Source organism: Cervus elaphus, chromosome 23, assembly GCF_910594005.1.
Source record: "Cervus elaphus chromosome 23, mCerEla1.1, whole genome shotgun sequence".
NCBI lineage: Eukaryota > Metazoa > Chordata > Mammalia > Artiodactyla > Cervidae > Cervus > Cervus elaphus.
In genome coordinates this window covers 60,984,027-61,001,380 of record NC_057837.1, presented here as the reverse complement: position 1 = coordinate 61,001,380, position 17,354 = coordinate 60,984,027, and the positions used below count along the sequence as shown (strand labels likewise).

Sequence of the window (17,354 nt, the reverse complement as noted above, 5' to 3'; positions counted from 1 at the left end):
TAAAAAATTAGATATAACCAAAGCCCCATGTATATCCTTGCCTGATTGTACCTCCTATTCTTTTGTCTCAAAGGAAGCCATTAGCCTGAACTTGGAATCATATCTATGAGTGTCTTTATAGTTCTACTATGGATATATGTGTGTATTCATACATGGGGCATGGCATTGTTTGGCACATGCCATGTATGAATACACACATATATACACAGTAAATGTATATATACAATTAGGTTCTGTTATTATGTCCATTTTAAAGATGAAGAAACTGAGGCACAGAGAGGTTAAGGAACTAAGTTATTAAGTGGCAGAGCAAGAAAGGCTCCAGGAGTGGCAGAGTGGAAAGACGGAAGCAGATGGGTCCCACATTTCCACACCACCTCTGAACCTCCTACATCTGGACTTCAGTGGGAGGGATAAATAAATTCTAGTTAGTCAAAGCCTCTTTTACTTTGTATCTCTGTTACATGCATCCAAATCTTAACCCTCACTAACATTAGCACCTACTATGTGCCAGGGGTTGTATGCTTGTTCATCTCAGTATCCAGAGGGCTCCGTATAGAAGAAGAAATGTAGGTTTAGGGGTCAAAACACTTGTTCAGGGTCACAGAATTAGTAAGATACCAGGACCTACTATCATGGAAGAATTCATCCCATGAGTCTGTGATGGATGCATAGAGATCAATAGGACACTGGCTGTGAAATAGTCAAATTGCATTGGGTTTGAACCCCACTCTGACATTTACTTTCTGTGTGACCTTAAACAATTGGCTTAATATCTCTGAACATAATCACACTTTTCTGGATGGTTATGAGGCTTAAATAAGACAGAGATGGCATCAGTAATGCACTTGACACATTGTGGATGCTAAATAAATATTGGCCCCGTCATAGCCAAATTGGAACAAATCCCAGAGGCCACCCAGGGGAAGGGAGAAAAACAAAGGGAGACAAAGACCTGAGGGACAAGGGAAGGAGAGATGAGGCTGGTGGAGGGGGGATCTTACTCCTTTACTTCCACCCATCCCGGCCTGTGGCGAAGGACGTCCATGAGAGTATTCATAAGAGTGGTCTTGAACCGGATTGAGGCTCTCTGCTCTCTACAAGAAAAGGCAACAGAACATTTGCTCAGAATCAACTATTTCCCTAGGATGGTCCAAGGATAGGAAGAAAGGAAAAGGAAGAAATGTTCATTCCATACCTGGAAATGCCAAAACAGAATTACCAAATTTCAGAATTTAGCATCAGAGCATGAAACACTTACAAAAATCAAATTGAGAATTACAGAATCTTTGAATCATTGAAAAATAATAGCATTCATTTTCTTCAGTGCTTTCTACGGTCTGGTGGCTTCACATAAGCCACTGCTAATCCTTTTATTAAATGATGTGTGCTGTGTGTGTGCTCAGGCGCTCAGTCATGTCCAACTCTTCTCGACCCATAGACTGTAGCCTGCCAGGCTCCTCTGTCCATGGAATTCTCCAAGCAAGAATACTGGAGTGGGTTGCCATTTCCTTCTCCAAAGGATCTTCCCGACGCAGGGATTGAACCTGTGCCTCCTATGTTTTTTGCACTGGCAGGTGGATTCTTTGCCACTGTGCCACCTGGGAAGCATATTAAGTGATAAGTATTTGTAAATCCCCCTTTCTGTCACTCATCTGAGAAGATGGAATGGATATACTTTTCCCTCTTCCTCCTACCAGGAAAACTACAACGCCAGGACATGAGATATAAAACAAACATAAGAAGACCCTGAAAGGTGGACAGAAGAAGGCAGACCGACTGGCTAAGGATCTCAGGATCCAAAGAATTGCATGTGGTAAATTCCCTGGGATATCTTTTTGCCTCTTAGGTCCCAGACGTGGAGAGGAAGAAGCTGGCAAGTCAGAAACACCAATTGACACAGACAAAAAACTCCAATAAAAGCCCCTCTCTCCAACCAGGAAAGACAATAACTTCTGTACTCTGGCCAACTCTGTGACCTAGCAAAGGCTGAATGGGGAATCTAGACTTCCCACCGGGTTGGAACAAGGCATCCAACATCCCCCAAGACACCTGGGTAGGCTGGTGTCAGAGAAGGTCAAAGATGGAGCCTGGACTTTCATCACTAGCAGGTGGTAGTAAGATGCCCACATCTGCTGTGATGTCCACATGTGCCTGGACTTCCATCCCCACCTGGCAGTAAGGAGGCACCCCTCTCCCTTGGGTTGATTGTCCGCAGAGGCCTGGTGAAGAGTCAGGACTTTCACTACTACCCAGTGGTAATGAGGCTGCACCTCCTGTGGTGTTCGAGGGGGTCAGTCAGGGAGCAGGAACAAGGCATTCCCAGCCAGGGTGAAATCAGCAGAGGCCTAGTGGAGCCAGAACTCCCACTCCACCCAACAGTAAGAAGGAGCCCCCTCTACCCTCAAGTGTCAAGGGAGGCCAAGTGGGGAACCTAGACTACCCTATATGACAGTAATGAGATGGTACCATACCCATTTCCCTGGCCAGAGCAGGGTCAGAAAATGTCACCTAAAATAGGTTTAAACAAGATCCAGAGTTCTTCAGCATAATACCCCAAATGTTCAAGATTCAATTGGAAATCACTTGTCACACCAAGAATCAGGAAAATATCAATGTGACTAATACCCATGCCAAAATGGCAGATGTGTTAGAATTATATGACAAATTTTCTAAAGCAGCCATCATAAAAATGTTTCAATGAGTGACTAAGGACACATTTGAAGAACATATGAGGAACCCAGGAAAAAAGCAAAGATGTATACTTTCACTACTCTTATTCAACATAGCACCAGAAGTTCTAGACAGTTCAAGAAGGCAAGAAAAGTGATGTAGATCAGGAAAGAAGAAAGAAAATTGTCCCTTTTTGCAGATGACTATGTAAAACTTCCCAAGGAATTTAAGAAACAATTCATGAACCAATAGGTGGGATCAGTGAGATCACAGGATATAAAACGAATATTCAAAAATTAGTTATATTTCTATATATTATCGATGAGCACATGAACACTGAAATTAAAAATATAATTTACAAGTTCTTTTTAAAAAGGCATATTTAGGTGCAAATCTAACAAAACATGTGCAGAACTTATGTACTGAAAACTACAAAAGCAAAAATTCAAAGATCTAGATAAACAGAGAACCGTACCATGTACATGGATTGGAAGACTCAGTAGAGGTGTCAATTCTTCCCAAATTGGTGTGCAGATTTAATATGATTCCTGGGATCAAAATCCTAGTGAGTTTTTTTGGTAGAATAATTCTAAAATATATGTGGAAAGGCAAAGATATTAGAAGGACTTCCCTGGTGGTTCAATGGTAAGGAATTCGCCTGCCAATGCAGGAGACACAAGAGATGCAGGCTCGATTCCTAGGTCGGGAAGACCCTTGGAGAAAGAAATGGCAACCCACTCCAGTATTCCTGTCTGAAAAATTCCATGGACAGAGGGGCCTGGCAGGCTACAATTCATGGGGTTGCAGAGAATCAGATATGACTAAGCAACTGAGCACACACAAACACACAAAGATATTAGAACTAGAAGATCTAAAACAAATTTGAAAAGAATAAAGTGGGGTCACTTCAGTTCAGTCACTTAGTCGTGTCCAACTCTTTGCGATCCCATGGACTGCAGCACGACAGGCCTCCCTGTCCATCACCAAGACTCCCGGAGCTTGCTCAGACTCATGTCCATCGAGTTGATGATGCCTTCCAACCATCTCATCCTCTGTCGTCCCCTTCTCCTCATGCCTTCAATCTTTCCAGAATTAGGGTCTTTTCCAGTGAGTCAGTTCTTCATATCAGGTGGCCAAAGTATTGGAGCTTCAGTTCCAGCATCAGTCCTTCTAATGAATATTCAGGACTGATTTCCTTTAGGATTGACTGACTGGTTGGATCTCCTTGTAGTCCAAGGAACTCTCAAGAGTCTTCATCAACACCACAGTTCAAAAGCATCAATTTTTCAGCACTCAGCTTTCTTTATAGTCCAACTCTCACATCCATACATGATTATTGGAAAAACCATAGTCTTGACTAGACGGACCTTTGTCGGCAAAGTAATGTCTCTGCTTTTTAGTATGCTGTTTAGGTTGGTTGTAACTTTTCTTCCAAGGATCAAGCATCTTTTAACTTCATGGCTGCAGTCACCATTTACAGTGATTTTGGAACCCAAGAAAATAAAGTCTGTCACTTTTTCCATTGTTTCCCCATCTATTGCCATGAAGTGATGGAACCGGATGCCATGATCTTAGTTTTTTGAATGTTGCGTTTTAAGCCAGCTTTTTCACTCTGCTCTTTCACTTTCATCAAGAGGCTTTTTTAGCTCTAATTCACTTTCCCCCATAAGGGTAGTATCATCTGTGTATCTGAGGTTATTGATATTTCTCCGGGCAATCTTCATTCCAGCTTGTGCTTCATCCAGCCCAGCATTTCACATGATGTATTCTGCATAGAAGTTAAATAAGCAGGGTGATAATATACACCCTTGACGAACTCCTTTCCTGATTTGGAACCAGCCTGTTGTTCCATGTCCAGTTCTAACTGTTGCTTCTTGACCTGCTTACAGATTTCTCAGGAGGCAGGTAAGGTGGTCTGGTACTCCCATCACTTTAAGAATTTTTCAGTTTGTTGTGATCCACACAGTCAAAGGCTCTGGCGTAGTCAATAAAGCAGAAGTAGATGCTTTTCTGGAACTCACTTGCTTTCTCTATGATCCAACAGATGTTGGCAATTTGATCTCTGGTTCCTCTACCTTTTCTAAATCCAGCTTGTACATCTGGAAGTTCTCGATGCACATACTGTTGAAGCCCCGCTTAGAGAATTTTGAGCGTTGCTTTGCTAGTGTGTGAGATGAGTGCAATTGTGTGGTAGTTTGAACATTCTTTGGCGTTGCCTTTCTTTGGGATGGGAATGAAAAATGACCTTTTCCAGTCCTGTGGCCACTGCTGAGATTTCCAAATTTGCTGGCATATTGAGTGCAGCACTTTAACAACATCATCTTTTAGGATTTGAAATAGCTCGGCTGGAATTCCATCACTTCCACTAGCTTTGTTTGTAGTGATGAAAGGCAACTATTTTGCCTTTTTGCAATTCTTTTTCTTGGGCATGGTCTTGATCGCTGCCTCCTGAACAATGTCACAAACCTCCATCCATAGTTCTTCAGGCACTCTGTCTATCAAATCTAAGGCCCACTTGACTTCACACTCTAGGATGTCTGGCTCCAGGTGAGTGATCACACCATCATGGTTATCTGGGTCATGAAGATCTTTTTTTTATAGTTCTTCTGTGTATTCTTGCCACCTCTTCTTAATATCTTCTGCTTCTGTTAGGTCCATACCATTTCTGTCCTTTATTGTGCCCATCTTTGCATGAAATGTTCCCTTGGTATCTATAATTCTCTTGAAGAGATCTCTAGGCTTTCCCATTCTACTGTTTTTCTCTATTTCTTTTCATTGATCATTTATAAAGGCTTTCTTATCTCTCCTTGATATTCTTTGGAACTCTGCATTCAGATGGGTATATCTTTCCTTTTTTCCTTTGTTTTTTGCTTCTCTTCTCTTCTTAGTTATTTGTAAGGCCTCCTCAGACAACCATTTTACCTTTTTGCATTTATTTTTCTTGGGAATGGTCTTGATCACTGCCTCCTGTACAATGTCATGAACCTCCGTCCATAGTTCTTCAGGCAGTCTGTCTATCAAATCTAATCCCTTGAATCTATTTGTCACTTCCACTGTATAATCATAAGGGATTTAATTTAGGTCATACCTGAATGGTCTAGTGGTTTCCCTACTTTCTTCAATTTAAGTCTGAATTTTGCAATAAGGAGTTCATGATCTGAGCCATAGTCAGCTGCTGATCTTGTTTTTGCTGACTGTATAGAGCGTCTCTATCTTCGGCTGCAAAGAATATAATCAATCTGTGGGGTAAATCAGTCTAATCAATTTCAAAACATTATGTAGCTACAATAATCAAAACTGTGTGGTGTTCACAGAAAAAGAGGTACAGAGACCCAGAGAAGAGAAAAAAGAACAAGGAAATAGCACACAAATCTGCCCAGCTAAATTTTGACAAATGAACAAAATCAATTCAATGGAGGAAGAATAGCCTTTTCAATAAATGGGGCTGGAGCGATTCGATAGGCACATGCAAAATATGAACCTAAACTTAAACCTCATACTTTATTGTGTGAACTAGTTTTAAAAATTAATTTTATTTAATTAATTAATTTATTTATTTTTGGCTGCGCTAGGTCTTTGTTGCTGTGCGAAGGCTACTCTTCATTGTGGAGCACAGGTTCCTCCTTGCCGAGGCTTCTCTTGTTGTAGAGCTTTGACTTAGTTGTTCCTTGGGATACAGGATCTTTCTAGACCAGGGATCGACTGTGTCCCCTGCATTGGCAGGCAAATTCTTAACCACTGAATCACCAGAGAAGTCCCTGAGACCTCATAGTTTATATAAAACTTAACTATAGCCCCCCTGGGCTCCTCTGTCCTTGGGATTTCCCAGGCAAAAATACAGAAGTGGGTTGCCATTTCCTTCTCCAAAGGATTTTTCTGACCCAGGGATAGCACCTGCATCTCCTGCATTGCAGATGGATTCTTTACTGCTGAACCACCAGGGAAGCTCAAATTAATAGCACAGGAAACTTAAATGACCAACAAGCATGTTAAAATATACTCAACCTTATCAATAACCAAGAAATGCAAATTATGATAAAAAGGACTTCTGCTTTTAGTTATGATATAAAAGGATGTGAAAGAGTTTCAATCCTATAATTACAATGAGAAAATAATGCATAGAATAAATGTCCTTGTTCCTGGGGCTAGTGGAGAGCAATAGACAAAAGAAAACTTGACGAACTAATTCCAGAGAGAAACAAGGCCTTCATCAAGGAGCAGAGAAGATGCAGCAGTTTCCAGATCTGGGTCTGGGTTGGACAAGTAAGGGAACAATGCCAGCAGTGGAAGATAGAATTTGTGGTGCCAGGAAAAATTAGCTGAGCTTAGACAACATGTGGGCTTCCCTGGTAGCTCAGCTGGTAAAGAATCTGCCTGCAATGCAGGAGACCCCAGTTCGATTCCTGGCTTGAGAAAATCCCCTGGAGAAGAGATAGGCTACTCACTCCAGTATTCTTGGGTTTCCCTGGTGGCTCAGACAGTAAAGAATCCACCTGCAATGCGGCAGACATGGGTTCGATCCCTGGGTCAGGAAGATCCCCTGGAGGAGGGCATGGCAACCCACTCCAGTATTCTTGCCTAGAGAATCCCATGGACAGAGGAACCTGGCAGGCTACAGTCCATGGGGGTTGCGTAGAGTCAGACTGAGTGCCTAAGCACAGCACAGATGACATGTAGGGTGGATAAAAATCTGGAAGAGCCCTTTCCCAAACCAAATGGAATAAAGCTGGATTCTGGCAAATTTGCTTAAAAAAGAAGCACTATAGAAAACAGTAAAGCTGAGAGAAAACCCAGACTTCTGCACATGGTGCTTGCATTCCAGCAGCCCTGCCAGAGTTGAATCCCAAAGTAAACAAAAACAATCAAACAAATAAATTTTAAAAAAAACAAACTGCAGTCCTGTCTCCTCCCAGGTCAGCTACTAACAAGCTCAAAATGGCAGTACAGGAGGCTAGGCTTGGGATGAAGTCAGTGCATTAAAGCTTTGATCCAACCCATGCTCCCAGTGCATATAATAAGTTATGTTTATACTGTAGTCTGTTAAGTGTGCGATAGCATTATGTCTCTTTAAAAATGGACATATCTTAATTTAAAAACATTTTATTGCTGGGACTTCCCTGGTGGTCCAGTGGTTAAGAATCTGCCTACCAATGCAGGGTACACGATTTCGACCCCTGGTCTCAGAAGATCCCACATGCCTTGGAGTAACTAAGCCTTTGATTCACATCTACCGAAGCCCACGTGCTTAGAGCCTATGCTCAGCAGCAAGAGAAGCCAGTGCACCACAACGAAGAGCAGTCCCCACTGGCCACAACTAGAGAAAGCCCATGTGCAGCAATGAAGACCTAGCACAACAAAAAATAAAATGAATAAATAAATATGTAAATAAAAAATCTTTAAAATACTTTATTTCTTTAAAAAAATGCTAACCGTCATTTGAGTCTTCGGTGTGGTGTAGTAGTAACATCAAAGATCACAGATTCTCATAATAAATATAATAATAATGAAAAAATTTGAAATGTGAGAATTACCAAATTGTGACACAGACACAAAGGCAGAAAATTCTGCTGGAAAACGGCACAAATAGACTTGGTCAATGTACGGTTGCCACAAACCTTCAATTTGTAAAAAAAAAAATACATAGTATCTGTAAAGTGCAACAAAGCAAAGTATAATAAAAGGATGTATGCCTATACACAAACACATGTACACAATTATATGGGTGTGGAAGTGGGTGTGTATAATTTTTTGGTCTTCACTATTTTTTACACACAATGTGCAGAATGGAATATAAAAAATATAAGACATGCAATAATAAAGCAGAAAAATGTAATGCATAATCAAGAGGAAAAACAGCCAATTGAGATAAACTCATAAATGACCCAATTATTGGAGTTATTAGATTAAGACTTCACACAGATACTATATGTTAAATAATTTATATGAAAAGATGGATATAATAAGTAAATATATGAGTTATTGCAGAAAAGATATTAAAAGTCTAAAAAGGAACCAAGATGGAAAAATCTAAAACTGAAAATTGCAGTATCTGAAATTAAAAATTCATAGGATAAATTTAACAGGGGATAGGACATTATCGAAGAAAGGACAGTAATGTTAGTCAAAGGGTACAAATTTCCAGTTATAAGAGAAATGAGTTCTGAGGATCTAATGTATAGCATGGTAACTATACTGTATGATATGCTTGAAAGTTGTTAACAGTAGATCTTAAGTGTTCTCACCATAACAGCAATAACAAAATGGTAATTATGTGAGGTGAAGGATGTGTTGACTAAGCTTATTGTGGTAAACATTTTACAATATATATGTGATGTGTATCAAATCATCACATTATACACTTTAAATTTACACGATACTATATGCCAATTGCATCTCAGTAAAGCTAGAAAACAATTGAAAGATAGTAAATTTGAAGACAAGACAATAGAAATTATTCAATCTGAATTAAAGAAAGAAAAATTTAGAACAACAGATCTCAGCACCTTACGGGATAATATCAAACAATATAACATACATGAAATCCATGGCAACATACATATGCAGTCCATGGGGTCAGAAAGAGTCGGACACGACTGAGTGACTGAACTGAACTGAATAAAACTGATGGATGGTTTCTGCTATCAGAAGTGCTCTTTGTTTTGTTGAGGTGGGAGCAGACGTGTAAGTTTGGGGCCAGGATCTGGAACATAGTGGAATCGCTCTGCGTGCAAGAGTGAAAGGTTTAAAATTGGTGGAAAGGAGTCAGTACACATAGACAGAAAGCAAAGAAGATGGTCGCTGCATGAGAGAAAGGTCAGAGACCATGCATGCCCTCCCCAGTAGTGGTATAGTCAGGAAGGTCTTTAGAAAAAACAGAAATATCTAAATGAAAAAAGAAAATTCTAAAAGAATTGCCATGGTGTGCAATGTAACTAACTCCTTAACTTCCCACAAAAATCTTCAGCAAAGTCTGCATTGCTCACTCCTGCTTTGTGCATGCGAATTCTGTTTAAGAAATCCAAAAAGATGCTGAGTTCTGCACCCAGGTTACTGTGGCAGAGTGGTGCAGAAATTTAGAATGGATTTGTCTTTTGAGTTATCAAGTCCACTTTACATGGTTGTTGAACAAGGCATGGGAACACAGATACAACATGGTCTGTGGAGGCCAACAAGCTCTGCCACTAACAGATCCTACAGTCGAGCAAGTAACAGCTTCTCTGAGTTTCAGTCTCCCCATCTGTAAAATGGACAGAATAGTAGTATCTACTTCAAAGAACTGTGGTCAGGATTCATTGAGATAAGCAAGTGAAACAACAAGCCCAGGGCCTGGCAAGTGCTTGCTAATTGTTTATTACCATTATCCTTATCATTATCAAAGTAAAGAAGGGGGAAGGGAGAGATGCACAAAAGGAAGGAAGGAGGGCTGCAATTAGTTCTGGGTTTATTGGACTGGGTGGGACCACTCACCGTTCTTTTCCTTTTGGCAATCCATGGCCCTTGTAATTTTGATTCTGCAATGAGAAAATGAAAGTGATATAATTTTATACATTTCCATTCTGTTTTTCCAGCTCAACTTACTGCAGATATTAAAATTTTCAAACTATCAGACTCAGCACTGCACAGATGCTATGACAGGAAGGTTTAGCCTGGCAAAGTTCTCACTGGTTAGCATGTACCCAGAAACTTGGTCCTAGGAATGAACCCCCAAGGATCCAAGGGTCCACGTCACTCTAGGCTTACTCCAGATATGACCGTATAGTGAATACCCAGTTTTAAGTGTTTCAAATGTCCAACCATGAACCCCAGTATGAGGGCTGAACTCAGTAGGATCTGGACCTTTTATAACATTGAATGTTTGATTAGACCCATGATTCAGGAGGAGCTGGGTTAATGACTAAGAGCAATGTTTGACTCAAAATGGACCTTCCAAATCCTCAAAGGGTATTTGGGATATTATCTCCTACAACTATGTCCAAAACAGTTTGATCCTCAGTCCTGGTATGACTGATCCCTAAGGCAGGTGTGAAAGGAGAATCAGAAATTGGTCTTATGCAAGATGACCTATGCACCTTGGACAGATGAACCATCTGTATTAGTTTTCTATTGCTGCATAACAAATTACCACAAACATAGTAGCTTAAAGCAGTGCAGATCTATGTCCCACAGCTTCCTTGGACCAGGAGTCAGTCTGAGCACATCTTAGCTGGATCTTCTGCTCAGGTCTTGCAAGGCTACCATCAAGGTGATGGCTGTGGTTATGTTTCTCCTCTAGGGCTTGGGGTCCTCTTCCAAGATCATCCAGATTGTTGGCAGAATTGTTATTTGGGGTTGTACAATTGAGGTTCCTGTTTATTTGCTAGTCATTGGTTGGGACTGCTCTCAGCTCCTAGAGGCTGCTTGCAGTTCCTTTTGAAGTGGCCCCCTTAGGCAGTTCAAAACATGGATGCTTACTTTCTTCTAGGCCAACAAAAGCATATCCCTCTGATTCCAACCCTTCTCCCACTCCAAGTTGGCTATGATGGAGGCTCATACAACATGGTAATAACTATCCCATCAAAGCCACAGGCTCCATCGACACTTAAGGGGAGGGTATTATACAAGGTGTGTACACCCAAGGTGGGAATCTTGGGGGCCATCTTAGAATTCTGCCTACCACACAATGCTGTGCTGTGCTTAGTCGCTCAGTTGTGTCCGATGCTTTGTGACCCCATGGCCTGTAGCCCCCCAGGCTCCTCTGTCCATGGAGGTTCTTCAGGAAAGAATACTGGAGTGAGTTGCCATGCCCTCCTCCAGGGGATCTTTCCAACTCAGGGATCAAACCCAGGTCTCCTGCATTGCAGGCAGATTGTTAACCCTATGAGCCACCAGGGAAACCCAAGAATATTGGAGTGGGTAGCTTATCCCTTCTCCAGGGCATCTTCCTGACCCAGGAATCGAACTGGGTCTCCTCCACTGCAGGTGAATTCTTTACCGGCTAAGCTATCAGGGAAGCCTGTCCTACACAATGCTACCCCTCAAAAAGCCAGTAGGAAGGGCTAGAGGTTATTGTTTTACAAAACCTGCAGAAGTAAGCCCCCCACAAAAGCAAGGGTAATTTTATCCTGTTCCAATCAAGCCCCTCTAATTCCCCTAGTTAAGTGTTCTAATCTTTTTTCATAATATCTTTTATATCCTCACATGTTTATGTATGCTTACACAGTTGCTCCAGAGTCTTTGCTTGAAAAAAATTTCCCATTTCTCACTGAATTGTCTTGCCTTTTCTGTCAAAATTCAATTGGCTATATATATGTTGGTCTATCTCTAGACTCTATTTTGTTCTATTGACTTATTTGTCTACTCTTATGTCCCTACCACACTGCCTTAATTACCGTAGTTTTCTAGTAAATCTTGAAATCAAGTCGAGTAAGTCTGATTTTTTCAAGATTGTCTTTACAAGTTGAGGTCCTCTGGACTTCAGTATTAATTTTAGGATCCTCTTGCTAACTTCTATCAGAAGAGTATATTGGTATTTTTATTGGGATTATAATGAATGTACAGATCATTTTGGGAAGAAGTGACATCATAAACGATTGAGTGCGTTATTCCATGAATATGGTCTATCTCTATTAATCTAAGTTTTCAATTTCTTTCCACTGTTTTCTAGTTTTCAGTATAGAAGTCTTGAACATGTTTAATTACATTTATTTTTATACATTTGAATTTGTGATGCATTGTAAATTTTCACTTTCCAATTATTTGATGGTAAACAGAATAAGGACTGATGCTGAAGCTGAAACTCCAATACTTTGGCCACCTCATGCGAAGAGTTGACTCATTGGAAAAGACCCTGATGCTGGGAGGGATTGGGGGCAGGAGAAGGGGATGACAGAGGATGAGATGGCTGGATGGCATCACTGACTCGATGGATATGAGTTTGAGTAAACTCCAGGAGTTGGTGATGGACACGGAGGCCTGGCGTGCTGCGGTTCATGGGGTCGCAAAGAGTCAGACACGACTGAGCGACTGAACTGAACTGAAACAGAATAAAGCTCCCTCAAAATGTGTCCATGTCCTAATCCCCAGAACCTATAAATATGTCAGGTGTGTGTGTGTTCATTGATGACCAGTTCTTTGGGACCCCAGGGACTGTAGCCAGCCAGGCTCCTCTGTCTACAGAGCTTTCCAGGCAAGAATACTGGAGTGGGTAGCCATTTCCTACTCCAGGGAATCTTCCCAACCCAGGGAGGGAACCCGTATCTCCAACGTCTCCTGCATTGGCAGGTGGGATTCTTTACCACTGTGCCATTTGGGATTGCATGGCAAAGGGAAATTAAGGTTGCAGGTGGAATTAAGGTTTGGAATCAACTGACTTGAAAATAGAGACATTATCCTGGATTATTTGGGTGGGCCCAAGATAATCACTTATTTTTTTGCTCTGAAAGTGAAAGTCGCTCAGTCATGTCTGACTCTTACAGTCCATAGAATTCTCCAGTCCTTGGGTAGCCATTCCCTTCTCCAGGGCATCTTCCCAACTCAGGGATCGAAATAAAGAAATGGAAGTGCCATTCTTCGGAGGTGGAACACGGGGTAAGAAGCAGGCCGGGTGGGACAACTGGATTCTAGAGTAACTCATTCTTTTCTCTGAGTCTAATCTTTCCCAGATTAGAAATCTCTACCACTTTTGAAATGGGGGCATTGGTCTGTGCACTCCTAGAGGGCAGGGGCTTGTCCGTTTCACCTCTCCATTGGCCAGTACTGGGCTGGCCTCAGAAAAAACACTAATTAGTGTTTGGGGGATGGATGGATGAGAGAGTTGCAAGCGGCCGACGGGGTAAATAGATCTCTAAAGAGCTTTTCCAGGTCAGGAAATCCGTAATTCTGAGCTTTCCACGTAGTCACAGAAATCTAGTTTAGAATCCTAGAGTTTCATAAATTTCTGGCCGGCAAACCAGGTTTCTTGAACTCGCACTGAAACTCCGGCGTTGCGCAGGATGCCGGGACTTGTAGTTTTTTCTCTGAACGCGTCATTTTCTTCCTTGCTAACGGGAATCCCTCCACTAGGACTCCTCAACTTCTGAATCTCTCTGCGATTTCTCTCCCTCTCTAGGGACGATGAACCATCTGGATCGAGGGGCACGCCTACCTTCGGTCGTGACATGATAGGATTCCCCAGGGCGCGATCCAAACCGCCACTTTGTCTGGCTAGAGCCTTAGCGTCCTGTTGCCAAGGCGACGGAGGGGCTCTGCCGTTCTGATTGGATGAGGTTAGGAAACTCCTTTCCGCGCAACTCACAGACCCCAGCTCAGAAGCCGTTGCGTGCCAAGGCGGCCCAGACCCCTCTAATCCCTAAAACTTTCTCCCCCAGCCCTATGCCTCCGCGACCTAGCTGGAGACTGGCTGCCAGCCGAGGGCACTCACGCCTCGTGTCTCCTGCGGCTGCACTTCGGTTGACCTAATAGCCCTGCATCTGAAAAGTTGTCAGTTTTTGGTCAATGCGACGGTTCTAAGTTTCCTTACTCGGTTCCTCACAAAGTCACCTGGTCAGTTGCTCACGTGGCCAATCAGTCACTCTTGATCTCTCTCAATCACTCTAATTCTTAGGCACTAACTCAATGCCAGGACTCACCTCAACGTCTGCAGTAGCCTCCTGACCCTCTAGGAGTGCCCACTTTGCCCTATCCATTCCAGTTCAGTCTTTGCACTGCTGGCAAAGAGCTCTTTAAAACACAAACCTGATCTTATCTCTCCCCTGCCTATAACCGGGCCATTTATTCCTCACTGCACCCTGTACTGGCTCCACATCCTTCCCTGCCTTACTTTCCACTGCCCCGGGATCTATATACCTATATCTATATAGCTGATTAGAAACTATTAAACAATTTTTGTTGTTATTTTATAGCAATAAAAATATGTAGGAATATATCTAACAAAATATATGAAAGACATTTCATCAAACAACAAATTGTTATTAAGCATCTACTGTATGTCCTGGCTCATTCTTGACTCTGAGGATACAACAGTGAACAAAACTAACAAAGACTGTGGAGTGAATATTCTCATAGAGAAAATTACAAAACGTTATTGAAGGACATTAAAGAAGGCCTGAATACGTGGAGGGACATACCATGTACATGGATGGGAAAACTCAATATCATAAAGACATGTATTTTCCCAAATCTAATCAAGAATTTTTGAGAGCGATTGTCAAACCCAAACAATAGAGTTTATGTTTTGGGGAAGGGAGATATTTCTCTGCTTATCAAGTCACATATGGTACAAAGAGGCAAATATTAATGGAATACAATAGGGATCCTAGAAACAGACACAGATTTTTCTGTACTGATGTACAATAGAGGTGAAATCATAAATCCATAGGGAAAGGGTGGAGAACTCAATAAACGGCACTGAGAAACTGGCTTTCCATAGGAGTAAAAAATTGATGCCTGATTCAAGTAGATTAAGGAATAAATATGGCAAGCAAATATTTCAGACTACAACTGACCCCTGAATGATGCAGAAGTTAGGGGCACCAACCCCTAAGCAGTTGAAAAACTGCCTATAACATGACACTTGGCCCTTCTTGTAGACAATTCTACAACCTTGGATTCAACCAATCTCTGATTGTATAGTACTGTATTATGCTTTTATTGAAAAATATCTGCAAATAAGTGGACATGCCCAGTTCAAATTCATGTTATTCAAAGATCAACTGTGGAGTATGATTTTTTTAATAAACCACAACTCATAAGGGAAAAGCTGATCTGTGACTTTCTCAAAATTTATACTGCCATATAACACTGCTGTTGCTGCTAAGTCACGTCAGTCATGTCCAACTCTGTGCGACCCCATAGATGGCAGCTCACCAGGCTCCCCTGTCCCTGGGACTCTCCAGGCAAGAACACTGGAGTGGGTTGCCATTTTCTTCTCCAATGCAGGAAAGTGAAAAGTGAAAGTGAAGTCGCTCAGTCGTGTCCAACTCTTAGAGACCCCATGGACTGCAGCCTACCAGGCCCCTCCGTCCATGGGGTTTTCCAGGCAAGAGTACGAGAGTGGATTGCCATTGCCTTCTTCACCATATAACACAAGTCATTATAAACCGGACTAAAAGACAAGCTACAGATTAGGAGTAAAAATCTTCAACCTGTATAACAAAGGGATAGTATTCAAAGAACTCTTGCAAACTATTAAGAAAAGGACTCTCTCCCACAACCTGCAAAAGAAAAGTGGATAAAATACACAACTGGGGACTTTCGGTAGAAGAAACTCAAATCACTAATAAGCAATTGAGATATATACATAAAATTAATTATAAGATATGGTTTTAATTACATCAAGCAGAAAAATATTAAAACATTTATCAATGCCAAGTGTTTGTGAGCATGTTGGGAAACAGGAATCTTTATATGCTGCTGGTACATTCACACTTTGGAAGGCAACTTGGTAATATCTTATAAATTGAAAAGGCACACACCTCACAACCCATCAATTCAACTACTGAACATATGCTCTTTGAATACAGCCGCAAGACCTATGAATACCTTTCATTTTGCAGCTAATGTGCAAGGTGACAACCTTCCCTAAAGAAGTTCTTACACTTGTGTAAGGGTTTTATGTATAAAGATGTTCTTTGCATATAATATAAAACATTCTTTGTATTAGTGCAAAATATTAGAAATGATTAAAATGTCCACTAGTATGGTGATGGATGAATAAAATGTGATATATTTTAATAATAAGATACTACATAGTGATAAAAATTAATGACCCAGCTCTATATCAACATGAAAATATCCTCCAAACCTATTTTTGGGTCAATAAAAGAAAGTTGTAGGAGGATAAATATTTTTGAAGGTTGATTTGTGTTAAATATAAACACATACAAAAGTATATTCTATATACTATAGGAATATAGGTATTACAAGTTTAAAAACACAGACTGGAAAGATGCACACCCAATTCATGATAGTATTGCCTGTGGGGAAAGAATTAAAGATGAGGAAAGAGAAGAAGAAACTTCAACTATGTCAAGTTTATTTGGAATTTTTTTAATAACCCAGTTGAAGCAAATATGTCAAAATATTCTTACCTGAATTTGTTTTTCAGGTTTTTTTCTAAATGAAAAACAAGCCATAGCAATAACAGAAAATCAGTACTATGAGAGACGACATTTAGGATACTTTGGGAACTCACAATGGTGGAGTCTAACCAACTCTAACTGGAGTCAGCAGAGACTTTCAGGAGCAAATAGGAGTTCATCTGGTAATGGGAACGGGAAGGGCATTCCAGGAAGAGGGAACAGCATGTACAAAACTGGAAGACAGACTGAAACACGTTTGAGGAAGTGAATGAAGATCAGTGGCCAGAAAAGAGCGAAGAGAGGAATGATGAGACAGCCAAACCTGGATGTTTTTGTTTGTTTCCTTTTTCACAGATGTGGAAACAGAGCCCTAGTGAGGGCAGTAGAACCCAGGCCTCCTAACACCCTGTCAATTGTTCTATGATAATAATAATAATAACAACAATAATGATGATAATAATGGTGATGATGTGCTGTGTGCAGTCTCTCTAGTAGATACTTTAAATATGTCCTTGCTTTTAATCTTGCTACAGACCTAGAGGGGCTTTTTCCCTCCTCATTTTATAGATAGTAACTCTGAGGCCTGTAGAAGTTAAGAAATTTGCTCCAAGTCACAGTGGTAGA

At 41.1% G+C, this 17,354-nt stretch overlaps 1 protein-coding gene across 1 annotated transcript in view; it reads right to left on the bottom strand.

Moving 5' to 3' along the window:
• The window catches only part of TTLL9 (tubulin tyrosine ligase like 9), a 46,022-nt gene extending 32,136 nt beyond the window's left edge, over positions 1 to 13,886 (bottom strand). Inside the window, exons 1-3 of the mRNA XM_043883146.1 lie at positions 13,796 to 13,886; positions 10,141 to 10,184; positions 1,005 to 1,097 (exon numbers count right to left, since the gene is read on the bottom strand). Of these exons, the coding sequence (XP_043739081.1) occupies positions 1,005 to 1,097; positions 10,141 to 10,184; positions 13,796 to 13,810 (152 nt within the window). The 5' untranslated portion in view covers positions 13,811 to 13,886. The remainder of the gene's footprint in view (positions 1 to 1,004; positions 1,098 to 10,140; positions 10,185 to 13,795) is intronic.
• Positions 13,887 to 17,354: the final 3,468 nt, after the last annotated feature.